Source organism: Colius striatus, chromosome 1, assembly GCF_028858725.1.
Source record: "Colius striatus isolate bColStr4 chromosome 1, bColStr4.1.hap1, whole genome shotgun sequence".
NCBI classification, from domain to species: Eukaryota; Metazoa; Chordata; class Aves; order Coliiformes; family Coliidae; genus Colius; species Colius striatus.
The window spans coordinates 2,252,099-2,279,166 of NC_084759.1; the positions used below are offsets into that span (position 1 = coordinate 2,252,099).

At 47.3% G+C, this 27,068-nt stretch overlaps 1 protein-coding gene across 2 annotated transcripts; it reads right to left on the reverse strand.

Moving 5' to 3' along the window:
* Nucleotides 1–1,667: 1,667 nt before the first annotated feature.
* LRRC32 (leucine rich repeat containing 32) lies at nucleotides 1,668–20,595 on the reverse strand. Of its 2 annotated transcripts, none has more exons than XM_062020332.1 (3): nucleotides 20,381–20,595; nucleotides 11,682–11,772; nucleotides 1,668–5,459 (listed from the first exon to the last, which is right to left on the reverse strand). In XM_062020332.1, exons 2-3 carry the CDS (start codon nucleotides 11,766–11,768, stop codon nucleotides 3,519–3,521), a joined length of 2,028 nt encoding a protein of 675 aa, XP_061876316.1. In that variant the 5' UTR covers nucleotides 11,769–11,772; nucleotides 20,381–20,595; the 3' UTR covers nucleotides 1,668–3,518. The 2 variants fall into 2 exon arrangements, with proteins under 2 accessions (XP_061876316.1, XP_061876315.1); XM_062020331.1 differs by lacking the exon at nucleotides 20,381–20,595 and adding an exon at nucleotides 15,246–15,580.
* Nucleotides 20,596–27,068: the final 6,473 nt, after the last annotated feature.

The window sequence follows — 27,068 nt, forward strand, 5'->3', positions numbered from 1 at the left end:
GTTTTATCTTGGTTTTGCAGGAAAAGCCAATGCCTTTGGAAACAAAGACTTGACTTTCCATGAATGGCCAGTATGAGCCATGACTTGCTGAACTTTTACAGACTCTCTCAGGGAGTGTTTCTAGTGCTTCCAGTACTTACATCTAACTGATCCCACTGCAGAGGATCATGTTTTTGGAACAAACCAAATCAAACTGTGATAGAAAATATTTGAAGGATACTGTTCTGCCCCATGCAAACAGCTGCTGAGAGGAAGACACTGAGGGGTGACCTCATTCATATTTACAAATCCATCAAGGGTGGGTGTGAGGAGGATGGAGCCAGGCTGTGCTCAGTGATGGCCAATGATAGGACAAGGGGCAATGGGGACAAGCTGGAACAGAAGAGGTTCCAAAGCAACACAAGGAAGAATTTGTTCCCTATTGAGGAGAAGGAGCACTGGCAGGGGCTGCCCAGATGGGCTGTGGAGTCTCCTGCTCTGGAGCCATCCCAACCCCAGCTGGATGAGTCCCTGTGTGCCCTGCTCTAGGTGGTGCTGCTCTGGCAGGGGGATTGCACTGGATGAGCTTTCCAGGTCCCTTCCAGCCCTTGAGATTCTGTGAAAATACAGTGAATGAGAGTGTTAATTTGGGTTGTAAAATCACAGTCAATACAGCCTGTATTGTGCCAGCCTGTTAGGACAGCACAGCAGGGCTAACTGGTGGAAATATGTGTAATGGATGAGGAAGGGCTACAGCTGATGCAGGATTGAGTACTTTAGCTTTGGGGTCTTGCGGGCACAGGAGCAGAGAGAGGAGACAAGAGTTGAGGCTGTCATCTGCATAACACTATTTTGAGAAATAATCTCGAGGAGAGATCTCATTTCTCCCTGTTTCCCCTGTCTTTCCTGATTTATACATATTCCCTTTCCCTCATGCTTCTCATTCAGCCCAGAATAAAAGGAAGGTCTGGGTTGGGCTCATGTCACCTCTTGGTTGCTTCTGCTGTTAACAGAGAAATCCAAATGAGCCACTCTGCACTTTCCTCCAGAGGCTTATTCCTTGAGAAGGCTGTTTCTGCTCCCAGGGAAGTCAATGGAAGCCTAATTAGCCCCAGATGTTTAGTAATAACAAGCACTTCCTTTCGGTAGAGCCAAACAAAAGCAGTGTTAAAAACGTTAATTAAATGGGTTTGGCTCTGTCATCAGGCCATTAACTAATTCCAGTCATGCCAGCCAAGCTAATATTGGCTTTCAGGAGGAGATACAGTCTTGCCATGCCCAACACAAAAGGCATGAGCTCAGTGTGTGGTTAAATGAGCCCATGTCTGGGCACAGAGCTCAACCTGCATTCACACCAAAGGAAAAGCTCACCAGCTTCAGCATCAGGCTTCCAGCTAATCCCCAGGACTGCTGCTTGTGCAAACTTACTGCTGCAAGACCTTGAGCCAATGGGTAGTGGTGGCTTTTGTAGCTGTTAGATCAGGCCTTATTGCTGCTGACCATTTGTGCAAAATACTTGCCTACATCTTCAAGTAGATCTCCCTGCTCTCTGTTGGTTGCACTCTTGAGTTATGAAGAGGACCTTTGCTTCAGGACCAGGAGGTAAAGGCCTAAGGTAGAGTCTGAACACCACAGAAAAATAGGAAGACATAGCTTTTCATCTGTGGAGCATTCCAAGCTCGTGCTTTAATATATTCACAACCCTGTGCTTTTTACAAAATCCAGAGGTGTTTTTATTGTACAAAATTCCACAGTGAAAACTGCCAGCCAGTCTCTTACATAACTGCTTCAAAAATAGAATTATACACCTTTTATTTGCTTTGTAGTGTGTTACTTTTGACATTCACTAGCTGGAAGAAATAGAAATGGAGCAGCAATTCGACTCTGAGTTATTTACCTGTGGAGGTTTTGGGTTGACCTCTATTTCTGTCATATGCCTTCATGTACAATTCCTGCCATTAACAGGAAACCTGATACAACTCCTTTTGAAGCCATTGAAACCCAGGTCAGGCTCACACTGTTGGCTGAGCCTTTCTCACTTCAAAAGGGTGAATTTGCTGTCAGAGTACAGGACATAAGATATATCAGTGTCAGCTTGTCTTCAAGACCCAGCTGGACGCTTTCCTGTGTGACCTGATCTAGGTGAGACCTGCTTGAGCAGGGGGGTTGGACTGGATGATCTCTAAAGGTCCCTTCCAACCCCTACCACTGTATGATTCTATGAACAGGTTGGCCATGTCAAACCCATCACAGAATGAGGACCTACGTCACTTTTCTTGCAGCCAGTGCTCTAGACCACAATATCTTTAAGGAAGAGACAGTGTATATCTGATCTGAATAATGGCCCAGGACTAGGTTCCCTGTGTATCATGTCACATCAGTGTCTGTAAAACACCTTTTTGTTGTCTAACCTCCCCTGACCTTTAAAAATAGGTACATTATTCTTTTGCATTGAAATGCAACTATATGCAGTGAGTTGCCAAACAGTTTCCCTTAGAAATAGAAACTTTTCAGTCCAATGTTAGCTGGTTGAAATCCATTCTCCAAGATTTTTCTTCCTATTGAAAAGCTTTCACCCCAGAGATGAATTTCTTCACATTAAACCCAGTTAAATATGTATTGCACGTGAGGGGCAAGTTTCTCCTCTTTGAGTTAAACTGTGGACCTGTTGCCTTCTGAGCAGATCTGGGTAACACATAGTGCAGCTGCTTCCCACCTGAGATTTCTTTTATGTCCCTGTGGGTATGAAGTGCCAAGAAAAACAGACCTCATCTGCCTCTCTTGTCTTGTCCCAGTAGGGACAATCAAAAGAAGGTGTCCAAAGAGGTTCCTGCCATCAGGGTCTTTGGTTCCCACAGCCAGCCATAGATTTTCGAAATGGCAGCCATGAAAACAATAGACACAAACTGTAATACCCTTTTTTATAGCTAAGTTCTCATTGGCTTGGAACTCGTGGGAGATTTGCAACGAACTCCAAGGAGCGAAAGACTGAACGTTGACCCTCTCTGGCACAGGTTTGTGCAATTTCAGTGTCAGAAATTAGGAGCTAACCAGTTAGGAAAAAGCAAATCTCAGTTCAAATCAAAATATCTCATGGCAGCACATGTGTTCAAGAGGGGCTTTCCTACTCTGCTGATGTCATCCAAGACTGTCATAAGAAGGGATTGCAGTGACAATGCTCACTTTGCATCAAGCAAGGCGGCATCACAAAATACCTCTGAGCTTAGGGAGAACTCTGAAGACCTCAGAGGGATTTTTCTTTTGGTCTGGTTTAAATATGTCCCTCAAAACAGCAGCACCTGTGGCCTCTTCTACCACCGTTTAAACTTTTATAGCAGGGCTGCTTGGGAACGAAGCAAGTGCAAACTCTCCTTTCAGTCCCTGCAACCCAGAGCACCATAGTGGTGCAGCTCAGGGCCACTTTGAAACTGCCTTAAAATCCACAGTTCAAAATCAAAGGTGAGACTTCTGCCCTTCATTCCTACACACCTGTAGTGTAGCACCTGATTTCTTCATTTGTTTCAAGGCATTTTGTGTTCCTAGGCTTTAAATTGATGGCTGAAGTTCTGCCTGCGGAAGCAGAAGAACGAACCCACGCCAATGATGATGATGGACAGAACCAAGACAAACGTTAATATAATCAGGAAGTTGATTTTCTTCAGATCCTCTTTTTCACAGTCTTCTGGTCTAATGTTCCCAATGTGCATTTCCTCCTGGTACCCAAAGTTCTGAGTGTACTGACACGTTAAGTGCTCCACGTTGGGGATCTGGACGTTTTTGTTCTGGATCATTGATGAGAGCCAGATGTTTCCACAGCAGTTGAGTGGGTTCCCAGTGAGATACAAGTCCTTAAGGGAATTTTCTAATGCTAAAATATTGCTGTTCTGTAATGTACTGAACCTATTGTTCCGTAGGTCCAGAACTTCCAGTGGAGAGTCACTACCCCACTTAGGCAACCAGTTCAGCTGATTCTCAGAGAGGTTTAAATGTTTAAGGTGACTAAAACAAGGCAAGTCAATGTTTAAATTTATCAGGCTATTGCCATGTAAATACAAATATTCCAGGGAATTTTCCAGTCCTGATAATGCTTTAACTTCTATTTTCAGCCCAGGGTTCATGGAGAGATCCAAGACAATCAGAGAAGTCTTGTAGAAAGTGTGTGCTGGGAGGATGTTCAGCATGTTGTCAGCTAGGTACAAGTACCGAAGAGCAGGAGAATCAACGAATGATACACAGCCGTTTTCCTCTCCGGCAAGTCTTTGCTTAGCTAACCCTGAGTACATGCTGCAAAGGCTGATATTATTGCTCTGTAGGTTGAGCAGTCTGAGGCTAGGGAGACCTGAGAATATATTAAATTGCAGGGTCTGAAGATGGTTGTTTTGAATATAGAGCTCCTTCAAATTTGACAGCGTGCCAGCATCTAGGAGAAGGTTCTGCAAGGCATTGTAGCTCAAGTCAAGGACAGTCAGGGAGATCAATGTGCTGTCATAAGTTACTGCAAACGCCTGAAGACAGTTTCTACTGAGATTAAGGGTGTGAAGGGACAACATTGATTCAAAGAACTCATCTGGAATAGATTTGATTTCATTATAACTTAAGTCTAAATATACAAGATGGGATAAATATAGAGAACTGTTGTTTCTACTTTGCTTCTGACCAAGAAGGTGAAAAGAAGCATCTAGCCACTCGTGTTCCATACGATCCATTTTATTATGAGGGGATTCAGCTGTGAGCTGGATTAAATTCTTAGATAAATTCAGAGTTACCAGCTTATTTACCTGGGGGAAGACTGGGAAGCGAAACAGTTTGTTTTCACTCAGGTCCAAACATCTTAAGCTGTATTCATCATCCGATTTGGTGGTGTGGAAGGTCTCAATGCTATTCCTGCTAAGGTCAAGTATCTCCAGCTGCCTGAGGTTGAAATCAGAGATGCAAGTAATTGAATTCATGGAGAGATTGAGTTTGGAAAGGTTCACTAGAGTCTCAAAAGCACCTTCTTCTATTTCCATGATGATATTACTCTGAAGATCTATCTCCACGAGATTGGGAGACCCGTGAAACATCTTGTGTGATATCTTTATAATACTGTTGTCTGCCAAGGAAAGATACCGCAGTGCTGGAGCTTCTTTAATGAAATACTCAGCCATCCCATTGTACAGACTGTTGTGGGACAAGTCCAGTATTTCCACTTTGGGTAAAAGCCCAATCCCTTCTGTCCCATTCTGAGCAAGCTCATATAAGTGATTGTTGGCTAAATTTATTTCCAGCAAACTGGTCATGTGTGCAAAGACTCCAGGTGTGATGAAGCTTATCTGGTTAGAGCTTAAATCCAGGCACTGGAGGGAGTTGTAAAATGATAATGCTGTTTTGGGGATGCTCTGAATCAGATTTCCAGACAGATCTATTTTGTTTACACTCGGATGGAGCTCACGAGGGATCTGGTGGAGGTCTTTGTTGTGGCAAAATGCCTGTGAGTTTGCCTGCCAGAAGAAGAGAAAAAAGGGGTTGTCATGTGACAAATGAAAACTATCTTTACATGAAAGACAAAGTAAACAACATTCAGCATCCAGGCAGATCCTTCCTCTGAAGCATTGATCTTGTTTTTTCTCTGAGCATTCAGACAGCAAAAATAACAATCCTAGTGCTTCTCTGCAGCTAAGAGCATCTAATTTTAAAGACATTTCTGACTTCTAACAGTAAAGAGTTTTGTCTGCATGTGATACTTACTAAACGTTCTCCTTTTTATAACATTCCTCATAGGCTCGTTTTAATAGTCTCAAGTGAAAGAATTCTGCCCTGTTTCCATTGCAATCAAGCACCATTTCCTCACTTTGGCTCTGATGCTTAATTTTCTGAGCTTCATTGTGTTAGATTTTGCAAGGTCTACTCACAAAAGCAGTTACTGAGAAGAGCTTCGCTCTGTTGGCAACATAGGTCTCAAAGCAAGGAGGTGGAGAAATGTATAAGGATATTAGAGCACAAAACCTGTCTCTCTCCTTCTTAGTCACACCCTCAGATACGTGATCAGTTCTTCCTTTAACCATGGCTTAATTAAGCAATGCATCTTTAACCAAATGGGTCAACCACAGAATTCTGATGCAAAACTCCAAACTTTACCTGATTTCCCATCCATGTTTATCATTTTCCTAAGGCAATAGTTCCCTTCTTCTTGTATGGGGGGGCACACCTTGTGAAACCACCCACACAAGACACTCATGGTGCAACATAGAAAGGACAAATTACGTAAAGCCAGCTTTGAAAGAAGAAGAAAGAAGTTGTGCAGTGAGAGTTGTGCTTTGTCATAGAATCACAGAATGCTGGGGTTGGAAGGGACCGTTAGAGACCATCCAGTCCAATTCCCCTGCAGAAGCAGCTCCCACCTAGATCAGGTCACACAGGAACGTGTCCAGGTGGGTCTTGAAGAGCTCCAAGGAAGGAGCCTCCACACCCTCCCTGGGCAGCCTGGGCCAGGGCTCCCTCACTCCAACACTGAAACAGTTTTTCCTTATGTTTAAATGGAACTGTTTGTGTTCCAGCTTCATCCCATTGTCCTGTTGCTAGCTACTATAGAAAAAAGTGCTGTCCCAACCTCCTGACACCCACCCTTTAGATATTTATAAATGTTAATGAGCTCCCCCCTCAGTCTCCTCTTCTCCAGACTAAACAGCCCCAGGTCCTGCAGCCTTTCCTCCTATGAAAGATGTTCCAGTCCCCTGACCATCTTGGTGGCCCTGCACTGGCCTCTCTCCAGATGTTCCCTGTCCCTCTTGAGCTGAGGAGCCAGAACTGGACACAGGACTCCAGATGAGGCCTCACCAGGGCAGAGCAGAGAGGGAGAAGAACCTCCCTTGACCTGCTGCCCACACTCTTCTTGCTGCCCCCAGGATGCCATTGGCTTCTTGCCCACGAGGGCACATTGCTGGCTCATATTCAGCTTATTATCAATCAGCACTCCCAGGTCTCTCTCTGCAGAGCTGCTCTCCAGCAGGTCACCCCCAGCCTGTGCTGGTGCAGGGGGTTGTTCCTTCCCAGCTGCAGGACTCTGCCCTTGTCCTTGTTGAACCTTATGAGGTTCCTCTGTGCCCAACTCTCCAGCCAGTTGAGATCCCACTGAATGGTAGCTCAGTCTCTGGGGGATCAGCCAGTGCTCCCAGTTTGGTGCCAGCAAGGAACTTTTCAGTCCAATTCTCAACAGCAGGGTAGAGAAAAAAACTCAGTGTTCAAAGTCCAATTCATCTTCTAGATGCATGTCTGTTTAACTACAGATAGGAGTGAATCTGTGGCCAGAGCAGTGTTTGTAAGGAACATTGCAAACATGAACATGATTGTCCTTGCACATATGCCAAGCTGTGTTTTGTTATGAAGGAGAACATACGGCAGCAGGAGGAAGCGGAATGCAAAAGGCTTAGGCAGAGTTTAATTTATTGGAGGAAAACTCCTGTTATGGATGTGTTTGGGTGACTGGGTCATGGACCATTTGCAGAGAGATCAGAAAGAAAGGAAAGAAAAAAGCCACCCTGTTGAATCTGAACTTCTGTGGAGAAGCAGAATCCAGATTCCATGACGCAAAGCTTTTCAGATAGTAAGGGAAAACATTTAAACATCTGTTTCTTGTGAGCTTCTAGGTTCCTGAAGTGACAGGTCTGCTCAGGAGAAGTGGGGCCATAGTCAGCATTTTGTGAATCCCTTTTTGCGTCATGTGAGTTGTGGAGACTGCACAAAAATGTGCCAGAGAAGTGTAAGTGATCATCCAAACTCTAGATACACACAGGCTGCTCTGCAGTCCTTCCCTGCATACCTTTGTCCCAAAGATCCCAAGTATATGGCCTATTAAAACCTGAACCTTCTCTCTGACTTTATTTCTTTCCTGCAATGCCACTGTAGCATTGTTCACCTCAGAGAGCTGGCCTTAGCTCTGGGGCTCATATAACAGAGCAAGAAGTCTCTTCTTGCTGGGTTTGTGGAAGAGGTTGAAGCCAGAAGGATACACAAATCCAGAATGAAAAAAAGCAGCAGCTGCTTTGCAGCCTAAGGCAGATGCCAGCCTTTTTTCCCACACTTTAAGCCAGACCTCAACAAGTGTTGAGCACCCTCCACTCCACTCAGTTTTCACTGAAGTTGATGGGGGAGAGGTTGCTCTCAGTTCACCACATATCTCGCAGGATTGGGTCTTTAATCTGCATCTACTGAACCCTGGCAGTGATAAAAGGGACTGATAAAATCTATACCTCCCACTGTCTGCCATTTGTTCCTATAACATTTCCCCTCCCACTTTTGTTTTCCTATGCTTTCATTCCTTTTCACTGACTATTCTGATCCTCAGCTGAATTTCTTATCTAGTCTCTTCTGCACCATCTTTTCTTCCCCGAGGCTCCAGCTGCATGAATTTCATTCTCACCAGCACCAGGAAGAAAGGAAAGAAGCAGGTCTCAGTGAGAAGTTGTAAACAGCATCTGTTTGCACATATCTCCCCTCTTCCCCACCCCATAGCCCAATGGGTTACAAGCCTGAGACTGAAAAAGAGGTTTTTGCCAGTCTCCTATCCTGACTTTATTATCTCTGCTGCTTCTGCCTCTGGTTTGTTTGAAGTCCATTTACAGGGTGGAGGGCACTTGGACCTTTCAGTGTCCAGTCCCATTCAGGTGCTGGCAAAAAAGTATGACACAACAACTCAAAAGTTGAGCATCATTTGGATTCTGACTCCAGTTCTTCAGCTGTTCAGCACTGGGTGGCCAGTTGGAACCCACCTTAGTAAGAGCCCTACAAACAAATCAGCTGGTTCCAAGACTTCTTTTGTGTTCTTCTGTATTGACTCATGAGCATTTTGAACCAAAGAATTTGGGCTGGAGACACTTGCACTTGCACAGTGCCCATGCCCATTCTCTAGAAGAGCTGCCCAGGCAGGGGCTCAGCTACACAATCAAACCTTAGCAATTTGCCCAGGCACCATGTACCAGCTGATCCCCAATACCTGATCCAGTGCATGTTCTTGGATCACCTCAATGCAACTTAAGACAATCTGCTAAAACCCCTTCCCTTTATAAGCTATTTGACAGCTGCTGCTTTGCCATTTAATATGAGTTAACAGAAACCCTTTGCTTTGGGGGGGTAAAACATGAAGCCTCTCTCCTTGGAATGTTGGGTGAGTTAGGAAGAACTTACTGACATTTAAGCTGCACCTTGTTGTCCTGCAAACTGGTGGATGTGCAGTAACTTGTATAGTCAGTGCCACTCACTCCTGTGCCAGAGGTCTGACAGGGACTGTTTACTTCCTAAAACCTCCTTGGTTCAATGACAGGAGCACCAATGTTGACTCAGAAAGGGGCAGAGGCTTCTGACATGACTATTCCATGAGATCTGGGATGAAATTTTCTACTTCTAAGCCTTTGCTGCTGTAAAGGTGTCACAACAGGGAAAGCACCATGTAAAACTGTAAGGTTGTGATGAACAGTAATCACATGAAGTGATTATTATTCATGACCTGGACGAGGGGACAGAGTGACCCTCAGGAAGTTCCCTGCTGGCACCAAACTGGGAGCACTGGTTGATCCCCCAGAGCCTGAGCTGCCATTCAGCGGGATCTTGACCGGCTGGAGAGTTGGGCAGAGAGGAACCTGATGAGGTTCAACAAGGACAAGGGCAGAATCCTGCAGCTGGGGAGGAACAACCCCCTGCACCAGCACGGGCTGGGGGTCAAACTGCTGAAGAGCAGCTCTGCAGAGATAGACCTGGGAGTGCTGGTTGATAATAAGCTGAACATGAGCCAGCAACGTGCCCTCGTGGGCAAGAAGCCAATGGCAGCCTGGGGGCAGCAAGAAGAGTGTGGGCAGCAGCTCAAGGGAGGTTCTTCTCCCCCTCTGCTCTGCCCTGGTGAGGCCTCATCTGGAGTCCTGTGTCCAGTTCTGGGCTCCTCAGCTCCAGACGGACAGGGAAGTGCTGGAGAGAGTCCAGTGCAGGGCCACCAAGGTGATCAGGGGACTGGAACATCTTTCATAGGAGGAAAGGCTGCGGGACCTGGGGCTGTTTAGTCTGGAGAAGAGGAGGCTGAGGGGGGAGCTCATTAATAGTTACAAATATCTCACTGGTGGGTGTCAGGAGGTTGGGACATCCCTTTTTTCTATAGTAGCTAGTAACAGGACAAGGGGTGATGGGATGAAGCTGGAACACAAAAAATTCCACTTAAACATAAGAATAAACTCTTTCCCTGTTTCAGTGAGGGAGCCCTGGCCCAGGCTGCCCAGAGGGGTTGTGGAGTCTCCTTCCTTGGAGCTCTTCAAGACCCACCTGGACATGTTCCTGTGTGACCTGATCTAGGTGGGAGCTGCTTCTGCAGGGGGGTTGGACTGGATGATCTCTAAAGCTCCCTTCCAACCCCCACCATTCTATGATTCTATGATTCTAAGCAGGACTCTCAATAGACCCATCAGCTAACCCAATAGCTCTCTCTTGCTTGAAATGGTGTTTTCAGTTTACACCTTCTTCCTTGCATTGGGGCAAAGGCCCAGTGAAGGAAGATGGCCAACATTGATATCAGCAACGCTGAGATATTTATTTCTACCAGATGAGCATCCCAGCTCCTAACTGCAGGGTGTTTTCTGTCAAGGATGAATTTATCCCAGCCTGGCTGTGTAGAACCTTGGCTTGATGAAAGCAGTTTACAGTGGAGTGCTGGAAACAAGCATGTGTTTACGTCTCAGCAATCAGCCCATCGAGATGGGACGAATCTGCTGAGCTTATTGTGTGCCTTGCCCAGCCTTCATGTGACCGTGATACGTGGGACCCAATCTGTCATGTTTACAATGGCTTCATCAGTCTTCCCCCTCCAGCCAATGAATTGAGCTGCCCAAGTCACCTTCCCAAGATCTTTTTATATATACTAGGTCTTAATTTCTCTGGAATTCAGGAAGTGCAGCAGTACAGCAGGGTGGGCAGGAATGGAATGAGTCCCATAAGGGAGATGTGTACAGCTAGCAAATTATTCTTTTCCCTATTTTGGAAGTTCTTGAGGATTTGTGCTGAACAGCTTCAACATGCAGGGGAAAAAAAAAAGCCAAGTATTTTTAAACAGTCTGTTACAGTCAGAAGCACTTGGGTAGGAGAGGGGAAAGAGCTCAGCTGCAAACAACATTTATGTTATTGTATCAGGTGCTTGCAAAAATTCGAGGAGCTTGTACTGGGGAGAGAGCCTTTGTCACTTCTTTTGTCTCCAGCAAAAGTCAAGTACAACTCTCCTGGCAGCAGTGCTGTGTCAGGGCAGAGGAGGTCAGTTTCCCTGTGATTACAAAGGGGCTGCTATAGATGTATTTCACGGAAGATGCTTTATTTAAAGCACAAAGAGCTTAGGCCTGTTACAAAGGAGATGACTCTAGGTCTAAGTTCTTTCTCTGTCTCTGACATAGACAAGGGAAATCAGGTCAAATTTCTTTTAACCATTTCTCTCCTCAGCAAAGAACAGAGATGATGACCCTTCTTTCCCCCTCACTCAGCTTTTATGTGCTGTCACTACAACAAGGATATAACCTGAGACCAATCTGCTGAGAGCATCCACTGGCCCAGCAAAGCCCACCTCTGTCATCACAGAGAGCCTGGCCCTGGGGGTTTTACCTTCTCAGGGACCATAGCTATTTGTGCAGTGCCTGTGACAAAGGGCTTCCCAATCTCATCTAGGATCTCAAGGGGCATGAACAGGGAGACAGCCTTACCATTTCACAGGACATCCCCTCTGTGGGCTGGTAGTTAGAGGTCCCTCTGTTCACCACTGCCAGGAAGAAGAAGATGTACAGTTTCATGGTTCTGCAGGTAGAAGTAGTTATGGTTAGACTTGAAATGTGACACAGTGGTCAAAGAATCATAGAATCATTTTGGTTGGAAATGACATTTAAGATCATCAAGTCCAAGCCCTCACCTCACACTGCCAAGCCCATCATGGCCCTCAGCACCTCAGCTCCATGGCTTTGCAATATCTGCAGGGATGGGGACTCCTCCACCTCCCTGGGCAGCCTGTTGAAGCTTAACAACTCTGTAAATGCATTTGAGAGCTGGTACTAGCTCATCATCTGATGTGTAGAAGCACACATGCAATGCAATAAAGTCAATTCTGATCTGTCTACAACACTTACAACCTACCTATGTACCTTTGCATCCCTTTGAACCCGGTTGGTAAAACAGATATATATGTGAGGACTTGAAAGGAAAGTCCAAGGTATTCCATTGGATTGCCCTCCTGTGATTTCAGATGCTACTTAGATGACACCCAGGCCACCCACTGAAGTCTAGGTGCTCAGGCTGGGCAGTGTGTGTTTCATCACAGAGAGATAACCACCGAAGACCGAGTCATGTTTTCTCTCCCCATACAGGCAGCTCAGATACTTTCACCTGGGCTGGAGTTTTGGAGTGCTGAGTCCTGAGAAAAGCAAATGGATGTCACTCAGAAACGAGCAGCACTTGGAAACAGTTTCCATGTCTATCCATAGCATTTTCCACTCCTCTCATCCCAGAGTGTCAAAGAGCTTTTACACAGTCATCCAGGTTTGTTGAGTTAATATAAACAACTTAAAGAATGGACTGAGAACTTTCTGTTCAAATGGTAGTTTTCCATCTTACACACTCCAGGTATGGGCAGGCTTTTAAATACATTTGGAAACGTGCCTTGCATAGAGACACAACCAATGGAACAGGTCTGCATGAAATGAAGGATTCATCAGTTTAACTGTTTTGGAAAGCACTCCAGGAAAGAGCACAGGAATAACTGCAAAGGGGGAAAACTGTACTGGGAGACATCTCACTGGGGAACGGGAGAAAAATGCAAATAAAGCTCAGGGAAAGCATTTGTCCTTGCAGTGGTTTGTTTCTAGGTGGACACCAATGAGATCTCTGGCTGCGGTCACCAGTGGTGTGAGCTTCAGTATCACTTTATGACAACCTCTGCTGCAAACAATCATAGAAGTGTTTTGGTTGGGAAAGACCTTTAAGATCATCAAGTCCAACCCCTCCCCTCACATTGTCAAGCCCATCACTAACCCACGGCTCTCAGCACCCCAACTACAAGACTTTGCAATACCTCCAGGGACAGGGACTCCCCCACCTCCCTGGGCAGCCTGGCACAATGTTCTTCCTCATCTCCAGTCTAAACCTCCCCTGGTGCCACCTGAGGCCCTTTCCTCTTGTTCTGTCACTCATTACATGGCAGAAGACGCTGACCCCATGCTGAATCTGTCTTCTTTTCCACCAAAACTCAGCATCAATGTATTGTTAGTTGGTGCCTTCCACCCACAGAACATCAGGAGGCTGATGCTGAAGAGGTGGCATCATTCCCAGTTGGTGGGGATCCCTTCTCTTAGTCCCTGTCTGAGGGATGCAGCAGATGGCCATGCTTCTGCACAGCAATGGCAATTGCTGAACTGCAATGACAAGTTCACTATGGGAACCTGCCCATCCCTTCCCTTCCCAACCAGAGAAAAGAGTTGTGTACCAGAAAGAGAGAAATCAAGAAGGTTTAGACCACAGCTACTCTGTTTTGAGGTTGCACATTCCTTCCAGTCCAGGGAAGTAACAAGTGATGGCTGATGATCTGGAACCTCCAGGTGAAAGAGCTTGGAGTTTGTCTTTGGGACTCAGCAGCAGGATCAGAAATCTGTTTTCCCTCTCTAAAACCAGACTCTATAAATTAACATTTGCAAAATACACTGATAACATCCTATGGAAGGAGGAACTGTTGGTAGCACCATCTGTAACATCTCTGTCATTCCCCCTCTGTTCCTCCCTCTCCAGGCTTAGAGGAGTTGGTGCTTTCTCTAAGGAGCTGAAATTGAGTTTTTATCATTTAGCTATTAGTCTCCTGGAACTGGGAGAACAGACAAAGGTACTGATGGTTCCAAGGCTTTACTCAGAGCCCTCAAACAGAAATTGTTTGTGTTTAGATGCAACGAATTAAGCTGAGGAAATCTCCATGGATACTACCCACAACCACCCTGATGGAGACTGTATGTCCTGTATGCTCTGCAATGTCCTCTCCTGTGACCCTGACAGTACAACACAGTGTCCCCTTCGCTTCTTCAATGATAAACCTGACACAATCCAGGGTCTTAACACAGTGTGAAACTTCCTAAATCGTTAAGATTGTAGCACAACTGGGAAGTGGATGTATCTGAACACAGAGACGTGATTTGATGGCTTGCTGTGAAGGCAGATCTGTAGTAGGCAAGGATGCTGTCCCTCCAAGTGTTTCTAAGGTGTCTGTCACACCCTGAAGTGCTGGGGCAGTAACTGACTCCTCATGACACAGCACAAACCTTCTTACTCACAGAGATTCCAGCCCTACCATTCTATGATTCTCTTCCTGAGGTGGTTTTCAGTTCAGCTGTCCAGCTGAGGAGCTTTTCCTGCCTAGATTTCCTCTGGACAGCCATTAGATCCTCCTCAGCAACATCTAGTGTGATCAAGCACTGTCTCCCTATTTTTCTCTGCCCTCTGGGCAGGTCTCTGTCCCCACCACCTTCTCCCACAGTGCAGAGCTCAGGGCTCACAGGACTCCCATTGCCCTGGTCACTACTAAACCCTGCCAGTCAAACAGCAGCAGTTACAGCAACTCGACCTAAAGAAGCTTTTATTGCCTTCCCAAAGTTGCAGCAGCTTTGTGTTTGGTCTCACTGGCAGCAGTGATAAAAATCCCAGCATAGCTCAGAGCAGGACTGAGCTCTGAATCTTGTTCAATGTCACAGCTTTCCATCAAGCTACTTCGAAATCACCCATCCCTATCCACAACTGGAAGAAAGAGACAGTGATCTCAGCGAGAAATACCCCAAAAGGGGACTTACTGAGTGGGTTAATTTAGCATCTGGTGAAAGCGTGGTACCCAAACCACGTCAGCAAAGCCACTTAACGGATGGGAGGGCAAAGGAAGAGCAGGGATTTGCCCAAAGACACGCTTAAAAACCAGGGAATAACCAGGGTTGAATCCCAGTTTATCCGGTTCTCATTCCAGAACAAGATCAGCTTCCATCTCTGTTATGATTATTAACCCTGTAACTACTTTATAGGTGCTGCTTGTAGCTAACAACAGCAGCACATTGTGAATTCCCCCCAAAGGTAGTTTTTGTTACTGCTTAGACAATTAACAGACACATTCCCTTATGCCAAGAAGTTAGACAGAGCACACAAAACACAAACCAAACTCCCCAGGGTCCGATCTTTTCTCACACAAGGCTGCCCTGCTAAGTTAGAGCCTTCAGGGTTAAAAAAAAAGAGAGTAAATCTCTCCCATTTACCTTGTTTCAAGGGTTTCTCTCGTCCCCAAACACGGCTTATCATGTCTTTAAAAAGCATATCCAGCTATTCCAAACCGGTTCACTCCTGGTACTGACGAAACTACTCCTCAGCTTCACCCATTCAGGACGCCAAGAGGCTCACCCATAACTTCAGAAGGGAGGCATTTTCAGGGAAATCACCTTATTTGGGACACAGTCTGCTTTAAATTATGTTGCTTGTCTTTCCTCTGGACTCGTCTGCAGGCTCTCGCTGGGTCCCAGCCACCGCTGCGCTCCGGACGGAGTCAGCTACTGTGTGACATCCTGAAGCCCTTGCTTGGGGCAGGCATTGAGAAACAGGGCGAGATCTTTTTGCCAGAGAAACCGTGAGGATGGAGCCACGGGTTCTCTCAGGGGAGTGAGTGACTGATCCTTGCTGATGCCATTGTTTAGCTGCATGTGTGCTGCACGGAGCTGTGTTTACTTTAGGGTTTTGTGTCTGCGAGTTACATTCCCGGAGGGTTGCAGCCTCCTACCCCTGCAGCTAAATGACTCTCTGCAGCCTCAAACAGTGCTTGAGAATTAAAGGTTTCCAATTCACTGCTCATAAGGATAAAGCCTGGAATTGGGAAACTTGTCCTTTCTCTTTGCAATGGGAAACTTGTCCTTTCTCTTTGCAATGGTTCCACTAATCAGAGTGTGACTGTAGTCTGCTGGAGGGACCAGGGTCCAGAGTCAGCTGCAACACAGCTGACCTGAAGGGTTTTCACAGAATCACAGAATGATGGGGTTGGAAGGGCACTGCAGAGCTCCTCCATCCCAACCCCCTGCTAAAGCAGGTCCCCTGGCTCAGGGGGCACAGGAACGTGTCCAGATGGGGTTGGAAACCTCCTGAGAAGGAGCCTCCACACCCTCCCTGGGCAGCCTGGGCCAGGGCTCCCTCACCTCAGCACCAAAGGAGATTTCATTATGTTTAAGTGGAACTTCTTGTGTTCAGCTTTTATCTGTTATCCCTTGTCCTGGACACTACATGAGGCATGAGGCAGGATTTAGGGACCTTGATTAAGGGCAGGGGGGTGTGAAAATCCTGAGAAGTGTCTGAATGCTCAGCACTGATACAGTGCTGAATCCACCAGACCTGCATGACTCAGGTTGCCTGAGAGTTCAGCCTTTTATTTATTATTTTGTGCTGCCCTCTAGGGCTGGAGCAGCTGTTTAATTGCTGGTTTCCTCTCTTCCTCTCACCAGTGAAGTCCTGCTTCTGGAAAAACCCACCTTTACATAGATGTCACTGATGCTTTCTCCCAGCCTCACAAGCCTGAACTCTTGCAGTGCATTTTTCATATGGTTGACAGGGTGAGGGAGCCCTGGCCCAGGCTGCCCAGGGAGGGTGTGGAGGCTCCTTCCTTGGAGGTTTCCAAACTCACCTGTACATGTTCCTGTGCCCCCTGATCAAGGGGAACCTGCTTTAGCAGGGGGCTGGGCTGGAGGAGCTCTGGAGGTCCCTTCCAACCCCCACCATTCTGTGAGCCAGTGAAATAACACACCAAAGAGCTGGGGTCTTGGCATCTCCTTTTCTTTGCCATGCACCTTGAAATGAGAGGCACAAATGCCACAAAGAGGTGGGAGTATGTGTATGGGCAGGAGAAGGCATGATTAGGTGCAGTGGATAGAACAATTCACCCCTAGCCCTCGGGAGAGCAATCTGCCAGGGAGATTATCCCAAAGCTTGACTGGTTCACCTTGACTGCGCTCTCATCAGTCCAATTCACCTTCCCCCAAGCATGTGGTGTCTTCAGCTTCCTTGGTCAGAGCTGGCTCCAGTGCTGTTTCTTGCTTTGGCTCCCTCACTAGATTCAAGCCCTTCATCTGCAATCCCCTTGGGGTAAGCAGGCAGCTTATGTTGAAGCTGGAGACCGCTGTGGTGTCCAGGGGATTAAATGCCTTTTGGGTGTCTCTGGACTTAGAGTTTGCTTCAGCAGCAACGTGCAACAGCACTTGCAATGCACAGGAGCTTTTGCAGCTAAAACCTCAAATATTTGAGGTCTTCAAGAAAAGAAAAGACACTTGTTTTAGTTACAGAGATGATGCCTGCAAAGAGTAGCGAGTGCCCTCGGTAACTGCAGTCTTCTACACCTGGATGTTCTTTGGGAAGTTTGGATTTGCAGAGATAAAAATAGCAGAGTTTAGGTGTTTTTTTGTGCTGTTAAAAAAGCCAGCTCTGTCCCTCAAGCTGTTTTACCAAGTGGCCAAGCAGCTGTGCCAGCTGAACTGTGAAGAAGAGCCTGGACAGAAACAAATGCCAAAGCAGGAGGGAAGGGCATGCACTGATTCTGCTTCTCAGGACTTTGTTTTATTAAAAGCACAGCCTTAGAGGACACCAGCAGCTCTGGGAAATATCAGGGCTGTCCTTGCCATCTTTGCCCTTTCCTAAAGGGGATCTGACAGCAAATATTTTCAAAGACCCTGGAGCATTTGGCTGACTTCCCATTCTCAATATTTTCTTGCTTTGGGCTACGCAGCAGTTTACACCTTGGAAACTATTAGCAGGGCAAATGCTTGGTAGCCACGTCTGCAAAGGTCACCTCCACCAGATAGATTGAGTCTCCTCCACCAGGCAAATTGGAGAATCAAACTCTTTTGCCCACTTGCACAAAATAGCAAGGGCTGTCCCTCCCCACTGATGCCAAAGGGTTTGCACTTGTGATGGTGAAATCAGGCCCTCCCTAATTTTCCCCGTGGTCTCCTCAGCAATTTCTGCCTGCCTGGGGTTGGGTTTGTTTGCCAGCATCAGCTGGATTTCACCCCGCGTCACTCAAAGCTGGGAGCATCTCATCAGACCTCTCCTTTCCTTCAAACCCTCTTCCCAGCATGGCCCAGAGCAAGAAGGAAAAGCAAACCCCAGCTGCTGGCTCTCATGGGCCGGTCTGTAATCTGCAGCAGGTTCCCAAGGGTTGCAGATAAACAAGAATATGTCTTGACGATTATGTGACTTGAACCTCCAGACCTTTTGGAGTTTGTCCATCTGTAACACTGCTGCTTTCTAAGGCACTGCTTTTGGGTTGAGTCCTGTGTCGAGCCATATGAATCAAACTCTCCAGAGAAGTAAACAAAACAAGCTCCCGCCTTAGAAAGTGGGTCTGACCTCCAAGGGCAGGAGTAGGACAAGCCTTGCTCCCTTTTGGCTGGAATAAGTCCCTGGTGATTCACCCCACCAGAGAGTTTGCAGACATCATTAATATTAGCCCTATTAAAAAATAAACAGCCCATGCCATCCTCAGCCACAGCCCTTGAGAAGGAGGCACGGCTCCAGCTCTGAGACCCTACAACATCTCCAGGAGCTGCTTCTCCTGGTTCGCTCTGCCCATACCATCTGCACTGTGCTTGGTCTCTCATGGGCAGGGGTAGCCTCCTGCCTCTCTGGTGTCAAGTCCACACATCAAAACAAGGACTCCTACACCTCCTGTAATCCCAACGTGGCTTTTCTCCTGTCTTTTGAAGCTGCTGCCTCCCTTCTCTCTCTATCCTCTCTCCACCTGCACCTCTATCAGGTGTCCAGCCAACAGCATTTTCCCATCAAAAATTAACATTTCCAATTAATTAGACACACAAGGTTTAGCCAGTTCCCCTGCTTTATTCACCTTGATTTCTACTCCTCTCCCCCAGGAGAGAAAATGCAAATGAATGAGACTGACATGAAACCCACCAGCCTGGAGATGCTGTGAGCGAGGGTCTGGGTGAAGCGACAGGATCAGACGGGGAAAATGGAACCACTTCCATCAGTAAAAAGTGGCATGTGCTGGCATTTGCAGATTAAACCATTAGAGCATGAAATACTGTCCTTGGAGAACAAAACTCCAAGAGAAGCTCAAGATAAGGGACTAAAACAGAATCTTTCCTCACCGGCTTTAAGTGCAGCAAAAAGAAACCAAGAGAGAAAAAAATGGGCTTTTAATTCAGCAATTTTTCTTTTGCTGACAGTGGAACCAGTGTCTGAGAAGAGGTGTGCTCAATTCATATGTCCTAACATAGAAATGAAGGTAAAAGGACTGGAGGAAAATGATTCCTGATAGATTTGACTTGCATGATACTGATACCCACCCTCGAGTCCATTCATCATTCCATTAGTCAAAGGCCAAGCACTGGTACAGTCACTAAGCTGCAATCATCTGCTTTAAAAAGGGATGACTGACTGTGATTGGAAACGAAAGGATTTCAGCATTTCAGAGTGAAAACATGACTTCAAAACTGAAATTATTACAACTTGGTAAAAAAGCAAACTTCTAATGCTGTGGAAAGCCAAACTTTGGCTTCTGTTCAAGCGAAGTATATTTGTGCTTTTATCAGCATTTGGCTTCAGGGAATTGCCTGTGACTTTTGGATAAACTAGGATTGGCTAAAACTTTGCCATTTCCAGTGTCTAACCATCAATTCCTCCTGCCACCAGCCCAGATGCAGCGGAGCCCTACCAGTAAGTCACCGCTCAGCCAAGGTGACATTCAAACTGTCAGCATCTTCAAAGTAGAAAAACAACCCCATCACCTCACACCTCGGTGCTCCAAGAGGCAGAGTTCAATGACATGCTGATAGGAATTGTTACTAAACAGCCTTTTGCTCGTTTCTCACCCCGGGGGGGGCCCGTGTGATTTGCCCAAGGCTATATTAGGTGAGGGAGCAGCGTTTAATCAGCGCACAATGCTGATCTCTGCAGCACTCCCTATAATGCAGTAACACCATAAATAGACTAAAGTCCTGTGAAGAAAGAACACACATAAAAAAACCACCATCCCAAACCTCAACTTCATCTCCCCATCTTCCACTATTGTAAACACAGAGGGTGATAACAAAGCAGCCATATGACAGCTGTATTGTTATAAACCATCCGGTGCCTCCTTAATGTAAAGGATCTAAGTCGCTGCAGCTCGAGTTCCCGATGGATTAAATATACAGCTGCGTGGATAGAGCCATCTACAGTGTCTTTAGTCAGTTCCTCAGAGGATTCATAAGCACAGTGTATTTTATTCATACAGTACCTTCCTCACACTGTGTCATTTTAAAGGCTGCAGCTCTAAGTCACCAGAGCCCCCATCTCTCCCGCAGCCCAAAGCTCAACTTTCCAGCAGCAGCCTCCCGGTTTCACATGCGTCTCCACGTACCTGCTCTGTGGCTGGAGGAGGAGGAGGAGGAGGTTTTGTCTCTGCTTGCAGCCTTCTGCCTCTCGGACTCTCCCAGCAGCCTTTCCAGCTGGAGCCGAGGAAGAGTTTCCTTGGGGAAGTTGTACCTCTGTTGCATGCCAGCTGACTAAAACTCTGCGAGCTCCGAGAGAAGTTTGAAGTCACAGGGAAAAAAAAACCATACTCCCCATAGACTGGTCCTTGAATTCATTCCCTCACAGTCATGAGCTCTTATATATTCCCAGGCTCCCAGGAGCACGTGAATACATACCTCAGTAATAGTTTTAAAATGTGTGTGTCCTCCGCTCTTCTCTTCATTTTCCATTTCGTCCGTTCAACCTTGGCTCGTTTCCTGCAGTTTCTCAGCTGGTAATTACGCTCCTTCTCGTATTGACACATGAAACAGTCTGTGAATGCCACAACTGAAAGAAAAAAATCCCCAAAGGCTGCAGAGGGGACACGTGTTTGCCTCTGAAATTTGCTGTGCCTGCCCCACAGATGGGAGCTTGTGCTTTCGGCCGCCTGGACCTGCAGGTTCTAGGGGCATGGGGTAAATCCTGAGGGCTGAGCTCTGCCTGTGAACCCTAAACTCTAAAGCCTGTGCAGGATGAGGTGTATGAGGAAAGGGTGTACAGGAAGGAAGCATCTCCACAGGGCAAACACGTCACGTTTGGTGTCCCAACAGCTCAGGTGTGTCTGTGTGGCACAGCAGTGGGATGGCTGAACACACCCCTGGGGAGAAGGATCAATGCAATTTACTGCTTGAGCAGGTAATAATGTAAACCAAGATGATCAGGGGACTGGAACATGTTTCATATGAGGAAAGGCTGTGGGACCTGGGGCTGTTTAGTCTGGAGAAGAGGAGACTGAGGGGGGAGCTCATTAATAGTTACAAATATCTCAGTGGTGGGTGTCAGGAGCTTGGGGCAGCACTTTTTTTCTGTGGTATCCAGTGACAGGACAAGGGGAAAGATAGAGAAAGATACTGGAACACAAAAAAGTTCTATTTAAACATCAGGAAAACCTGTTTCAGCATGAGGTGAGGGAGCCCTGGCCCAGGCTGCCCAGGGAGGGTGTGGAGGCTCTTGGAGCTCTTCAAGACCCACCTGGACACGTTCCTGTGTGACCTGATCTAGGTGGGAGCTGCTTCTGCAGGGGGGTTGGGCTGGATGATCTCCAAAGGTCCCTTCCAACCCCTGCCATTCTGTGATTCTATGAAATGCCTTCAAAAAAAGGCAAGGGCATGGATTTCTTATTCATTTTCCTTGGATGTGAAAGTCCTTTTTATTTCAGAAGCAATGCTCTCGTGTAAATCTGTGGGAGAACTGCACATTGCTGTCTTCTGCTTAGAAACATCCTGACACCTGGGCACTGGTGGACACAGGTGCCCACTGGCTCCATGTGTTAGTTGGCAGGATCACAAACCTCTGGTAAAGTTTTTCCAGCTCTTGAGTGGGTGTTTAAGGACCAAACCAAGGCTTGGCTTCAATAGCTATGACCTGACCTCCCATGGACCACCCCACCAGGGAGTTCCCATGGGTGCTGGGAACCACTGTGAACCTCCCATCTTCTCTCTTAGGTACCTGAGGAGAACCTCCACTGAGTTACCTCCCCTTCAGAGGAGAGCTTTGGCTTCAGCGCTGTGTGTGAGGTGTGCACTGAGGTGTGCAATGACAGCCAATGATTTTCATAGGCTGTTGATTCCCTTTTCCTGGAGAGCATCAATTCTGTCCTCCTTCCCTGGACCTGTTTATTAAAACCAGATAAAAGCCACGTCCTTTGGGACCACGTGCCAAGAAGCTTTGTGGATTCTGCTGAACACAAATCAGCTCCCAGCCTTTGCTTCATTGCAACAGGTTATTCATTCATTTTGTGCAGCCCACCAGCTCCTGTGAGCCCGAGTTGGTTATCTGCAGCAGGCTGGGAGACTCAAGAAGAAAACATCTGCAGATGTGAAAGATGCAGTGTGTTAAATATGGCAGCAGGTTTGGCACAAGCTGTTGCAGTAAGTGTCATAAATTTAATAGCAACGTGTACATAATGATCAAGAAGTAAATGATAATGATTTTGTTACTGCAACAGCTATGGCCTGTGTACATGTATAGCTGTGCTTATTAATGTGTTTATTAGAGGCCAAACTGCTTAAACATTTGTAAGTGGATGATGTTGACCTGTGTTGGCAGCAGAAGTAGATCCTATGGAGGAGCTTGCTTGTGTACAGCAGTCCCCAAACTTGATTAATGTCCTTAAAATAGAACTTTCATAGGACACAAGAGGTCCTAAGAACAGAGGGCAGTGCCAGGGAAGGAGCTGATGGTCTGAAGGGCAAGGGCAGAGTCCTGCAGCTGGGGAGGAACCAGCCCCTGCAGCAGCACAGGCTGGGGGTGAGCTGCTGGAGAGCAGCTCTGGGACAGGGACCTGGCACTGCTGGGGGGCAGCAACTGCCCATGAGCAGCAGCGTGTGCTGGTGGGCAAGAAGCCAATGGCAGCCTGGGGGCATGAAGAGAGTGTGGGCAGCAGGGCCAGGGAGGTTGTGCTGCCCCTCTGCTCTGTCAAATCTGGTGAGGCCACATCTGGAGTGCTGTGTCCAGTTCTGGGATCCCCTGCCCAAGACGGACAGGGAAGTGCTGCAGAGAGGCCAGTGCAGGGCCACCAAGATGCTGAGGGGATGGAACATGTGTGTGAGGAGGAAAGGCTGCAGCCCTGGGGCTGTTCAGCCTGGGGAACAGAAGCCTGAGCTCAGGGGCACCTCAGCAACACTCACAAGTATTTAAAAGGTGTTTGTCAAGAGGATGGGGCAGCACTTTTTTCTGGTTATCTCAAGTGACAGAACAAGGGGTGATGGGATGAAGCTGGAACACAAGAAGTTCCACTTAAACATAAGGAAAAACTACATTTCTGTTGAGGTGAGGGAGCCCTGGCCCAGGCTGCCCAGGGAGGGTGTGGAGGCTCCTTCTTGGGAGGTTTCCAACCCCACCTGGACACGTTCCTGTGCCCCCTGAGCCAGGGGAACCTGCTTGAGCAGGGGGTTGTGCTGGAGCAGCTCTGCAGGGCCCTTCAAACCCCCACCATACTGTGATTCTGTGATGCTGTGAATGCTGTGTGGCCCTGAGAGCCTCATGCAATGCCTAAACGAGCTGTCCACCAACTCTCCAGCTTGTGGCACTGTGCCTAGTGAATATGGCTACACTGTTTGGTTTGACATGAGCTCTATGTTGATGGGCATCTCCTACCCAAGCCAAAATTTGCCTCTTGGTCAGCTTATTGAGCTGAGGCTGATGGACAAACAGAGTTCACCAAGGCACAAGGATGCATTGTGTGCTCTCCTGTCACCATGCCAGATCAATTTCTTGTCACAGCAGCCAAGCCTGGAGGATAGCTGTGGACCTGCTGCTTAGAGACAATGGTCTCTAAGAGTTGTGTTTCCCAAGTGGTGGTTGGCTAGCTAATACAAAAATAGCCTATCACAAAAAGAAGAAGTCTCCTGACAAATTTTGTACCCTTATGGAAACAGAAGAAATGATTCCCACAGATCCTGCTGCTGTTAGACCTCCATCTCTGGTGTGTGGGCTGCAGAAGACTTGGGTCAATCTTAGTCTAGTGACAACCCAGTGACACCTAAATGCTGATGCTACTGCAGCTATGTTGCTCCCACTAGAGATGTCTCTCCAAGGGAGTGATCCCTGGCCTGATTTGCACAGATCTGGCTCTTCTCCAGAGGCAAATGGCTATGTTGAGGGATGTAGCACTCAGATATCTAGCCCTGGATGATGTCCCCTCCTGAGGCCATTGTTTCACTGTTAGGTGTCTTTCAGAGTGCTTTGAATAATATGGGGACAGCATGCAAAGCCCTTTGGAATAGTGTAGGAGGACTGTGTAGAGCAGAAGCAGCCAAACCTGATGCAGGCCCTGAAGGAAACCCAAGAACTGCACCCAGCTTGGAGGGAGCAAGTTGGTTTGGTGGGGAAGGGTGTTTATGAGAGAGCTAACCTTCAGTGTGGTTGACTGTGGAGGGCCAGGTTATCTGACAGTGTTGATGCACCCATGGAAGAACCTGAGGACGTCAGGGAGGATGCAATACCCTGAAGATTTTTAGCATCATGCCTCCAAAGCTGCTTACAAGCACCAATCCTGCAGTGATCTCTGCTGGTACCTACTGTGCACAGGTGCTTCACACCTCCACATTAGGGCAGGACGATGATGTGACAACTGGCAAATCCCACTTGAAAAACCAGAGCGACAGGTCAGTGCTGATCGCACAAAGTCAACCCTGGGCCATATCCCTCCATAGACTCAACCCCTCCAAGTCTCATGGGATTCCCACTCTTCCATGGGAGAGGTGGGCAGGCTTGGTTGGTGGGGCTGGCGTGGAGACAAGCAAAAGTGCACAAATAGAAAGCAAAACTCCGGGCTGATGAGATGCTCCATGATATCACTGCCAAGATAAGCATCATTATCTTGAGTTGATGTTAACCCAGTTGATTTTTAGAAATGACAGTGAAAAAAAAACAACCAAAAACCCCCAACCAGAATAGAAACCAGCTAGGAAAGAAGAGCTGGCAGGTTGCAATCGCTTGCAAAAGATTAGAGCTTGACCACGTGATCACTTCACGCTTAAAATAGGTTGTATCATGTCAACAGGATGCCCATCTCTGATTAGAAATGATGTTTCCCCAGACTAAACAAAGTTTGATATTTTTGCTCCATTTCCTCCAGCTCTGATTATAGCCTGAACTTGAAAAAAAAGCCCCTAAAGAACAAGAGGGCCAAAAGCTTTGCTCTGGCTGTTCCTAATGCTGGTTTGCTGGTGGGAACGTGATGACACTTTATGTGCTGGGAGTTTGGCTTGGCTTGGTGCTGCTGCTGGTGGTAAGCAGGATGGTCACCAGGTCAGCTGTGGTTCCTGCCCCATTTCCCTCTCGTCATATGGTGCCTGCAGTTCTCAGGCATTGCTCTTGGCATTTCCTCCATCTAGGCCTTGCTGAGTCCCCTCTAGAGCCAATAAGAACCTTCGTAGAGCTACAGAAAGGTTTGGGTTGGAATTTGCCTTAAAGCTCATCATATTCCAACCCACTGCCATGGACAGGAACACTTTGCACCAAACCAGCTCCATCCAACCTGCCCTTGGGCAGTGCCAGGGCTGGGGCAGCCACAGCCTCTCTGGGCAGCCTGTGCCAGGGCCTCAGCACCCTCCCAGGGAACAGCTTCTGCCTCACAGCTCACCTCAATCTCCCCTCTGGCACTCTGGAGCCAGCAGCCCTTGTCCTGTCCCTCTAGGCCCTTGCACAAAGTCCCTGCCCATGTTTCTTGTGGCCCTTTAGGGGCTGGAGACTGCTCAAAGGTCCACTCAGGCTTGAGCCATGAAGCCATTGCCATTGCAAGATGCAGACAGCTCCCCTTACAACTGCAAAGGACACGTACCTCAGGTAGCTCCAGGGCAGTAACCAGCAACCCAAATAGCTGTGAGATACATTTGAAAAGCATGAAAAAGCATTTGAAAATCAGTCATTTCTGCTTCTCCTGGGACAACCTCCACTCACCCAGCCAGACCTGAATAGCTACAAAAGGGTCAGCTGTGTCCACGTTATGCTGCAATGGTAGTTGTGGCTTACCTTGTCCTTCTTGGGTGACAGGTCAGTGCTTGATGCCTAAGCAGGCAGAGCTAGAAAATTGAACAAGAAGGCAAAATGCACATAAGGATGCTTGAGACATTTGTGGAGTGCCTGAGGGATGGTGGAGGTTGCTTGGACTGGCAGATGCTGTTGAAAGTCTCAGCGTGAGCAGGTATCAAGGCAGGGTATAGATGAGGTGACACATCACAAGAGCTGCAGAGAGTCCCATCAATTTTGGAGGGTTGGAATGTGGCAGATGGAATTTGTGTTTGGATTGTAGGGGGCCAAAACTGTCTCTCGGATCCTCTAGTTTGACTTTTTGATGACTGTGGGCCTCAGGCTTACATCACTGGCCAGTGACACTTTGAGGTTTGGCTTGCAAGCAAAGCTGCCAGGTGAATGTCTCAAGAAGACAGAAATAAGGACAGAGATCTACCTTCCACTTGACCTGCCTGCTCTGATGGTTGGAGGCAGCCTGCATCTAACCATCTAACCTGCATCTAAGCCTTGCCTGTCTCTCCTACCGTCTCCAGGGACGTCTTGTGCTTGAAACATCCCAGTCTTTATCAACAGGTTCAGGACACTGTGCTGCATGTGACAAGTGTTGAAATGCAAAGCAGACGAGACTGATGTGGTTTCTCTTGCAATTGCTTCCCATCTCTCTGCCTGCTGCTGCAGTAGCAGGAGGATCTATGGGTCAGGTGGTGCCAAAAAAGGCGAACAACAGTTTGGGCTGTCATCTGTGCTAATGGGGTTAAAGATCATGTTTCTCTCTTTAGAACTACTACTCAATTCAAAGTGTCAAATATCATCCATTCCCCTTCCCTCTCCTCATTTTCCTCTGGGTGGGTGAAGGAAGAGGAGAGCTGGTCTCCTCCCTGGAGTTTTCAGTCCCTGTTATTGACTCAGGCCTTGTGAAAACAATTTTAAGTTACCAACCACCACTGAAGTCAACAATTTGTCCCTTTTTGTTGTCCTCTGACTTTCCACCTCTTTACAACCTTTACTTTGAGAAGGTGGTGCCTTCCTGCAGGGAAGCTGTAGTGATGGGTTTACTG

What these genes read in the sequence shown, in the direction of transcription:
- LRRC32 (XM_062020332.1), bottom strand. Translation starts at nt 11,768, where the DNA reads ATGAAACTGTACATCTTCTTCTTCCTGGCAGTGGTGAACAGAGGGACC. An exon ending in AGGGGATGTCCTGTGAAATG is followed by an intron (nt 5,460 to 11,681) that starts GTAAGGCTGTCT and finishes TTCTTCTGGCAG; the next exon opens with GCAAACTCACAGGCATTTTG.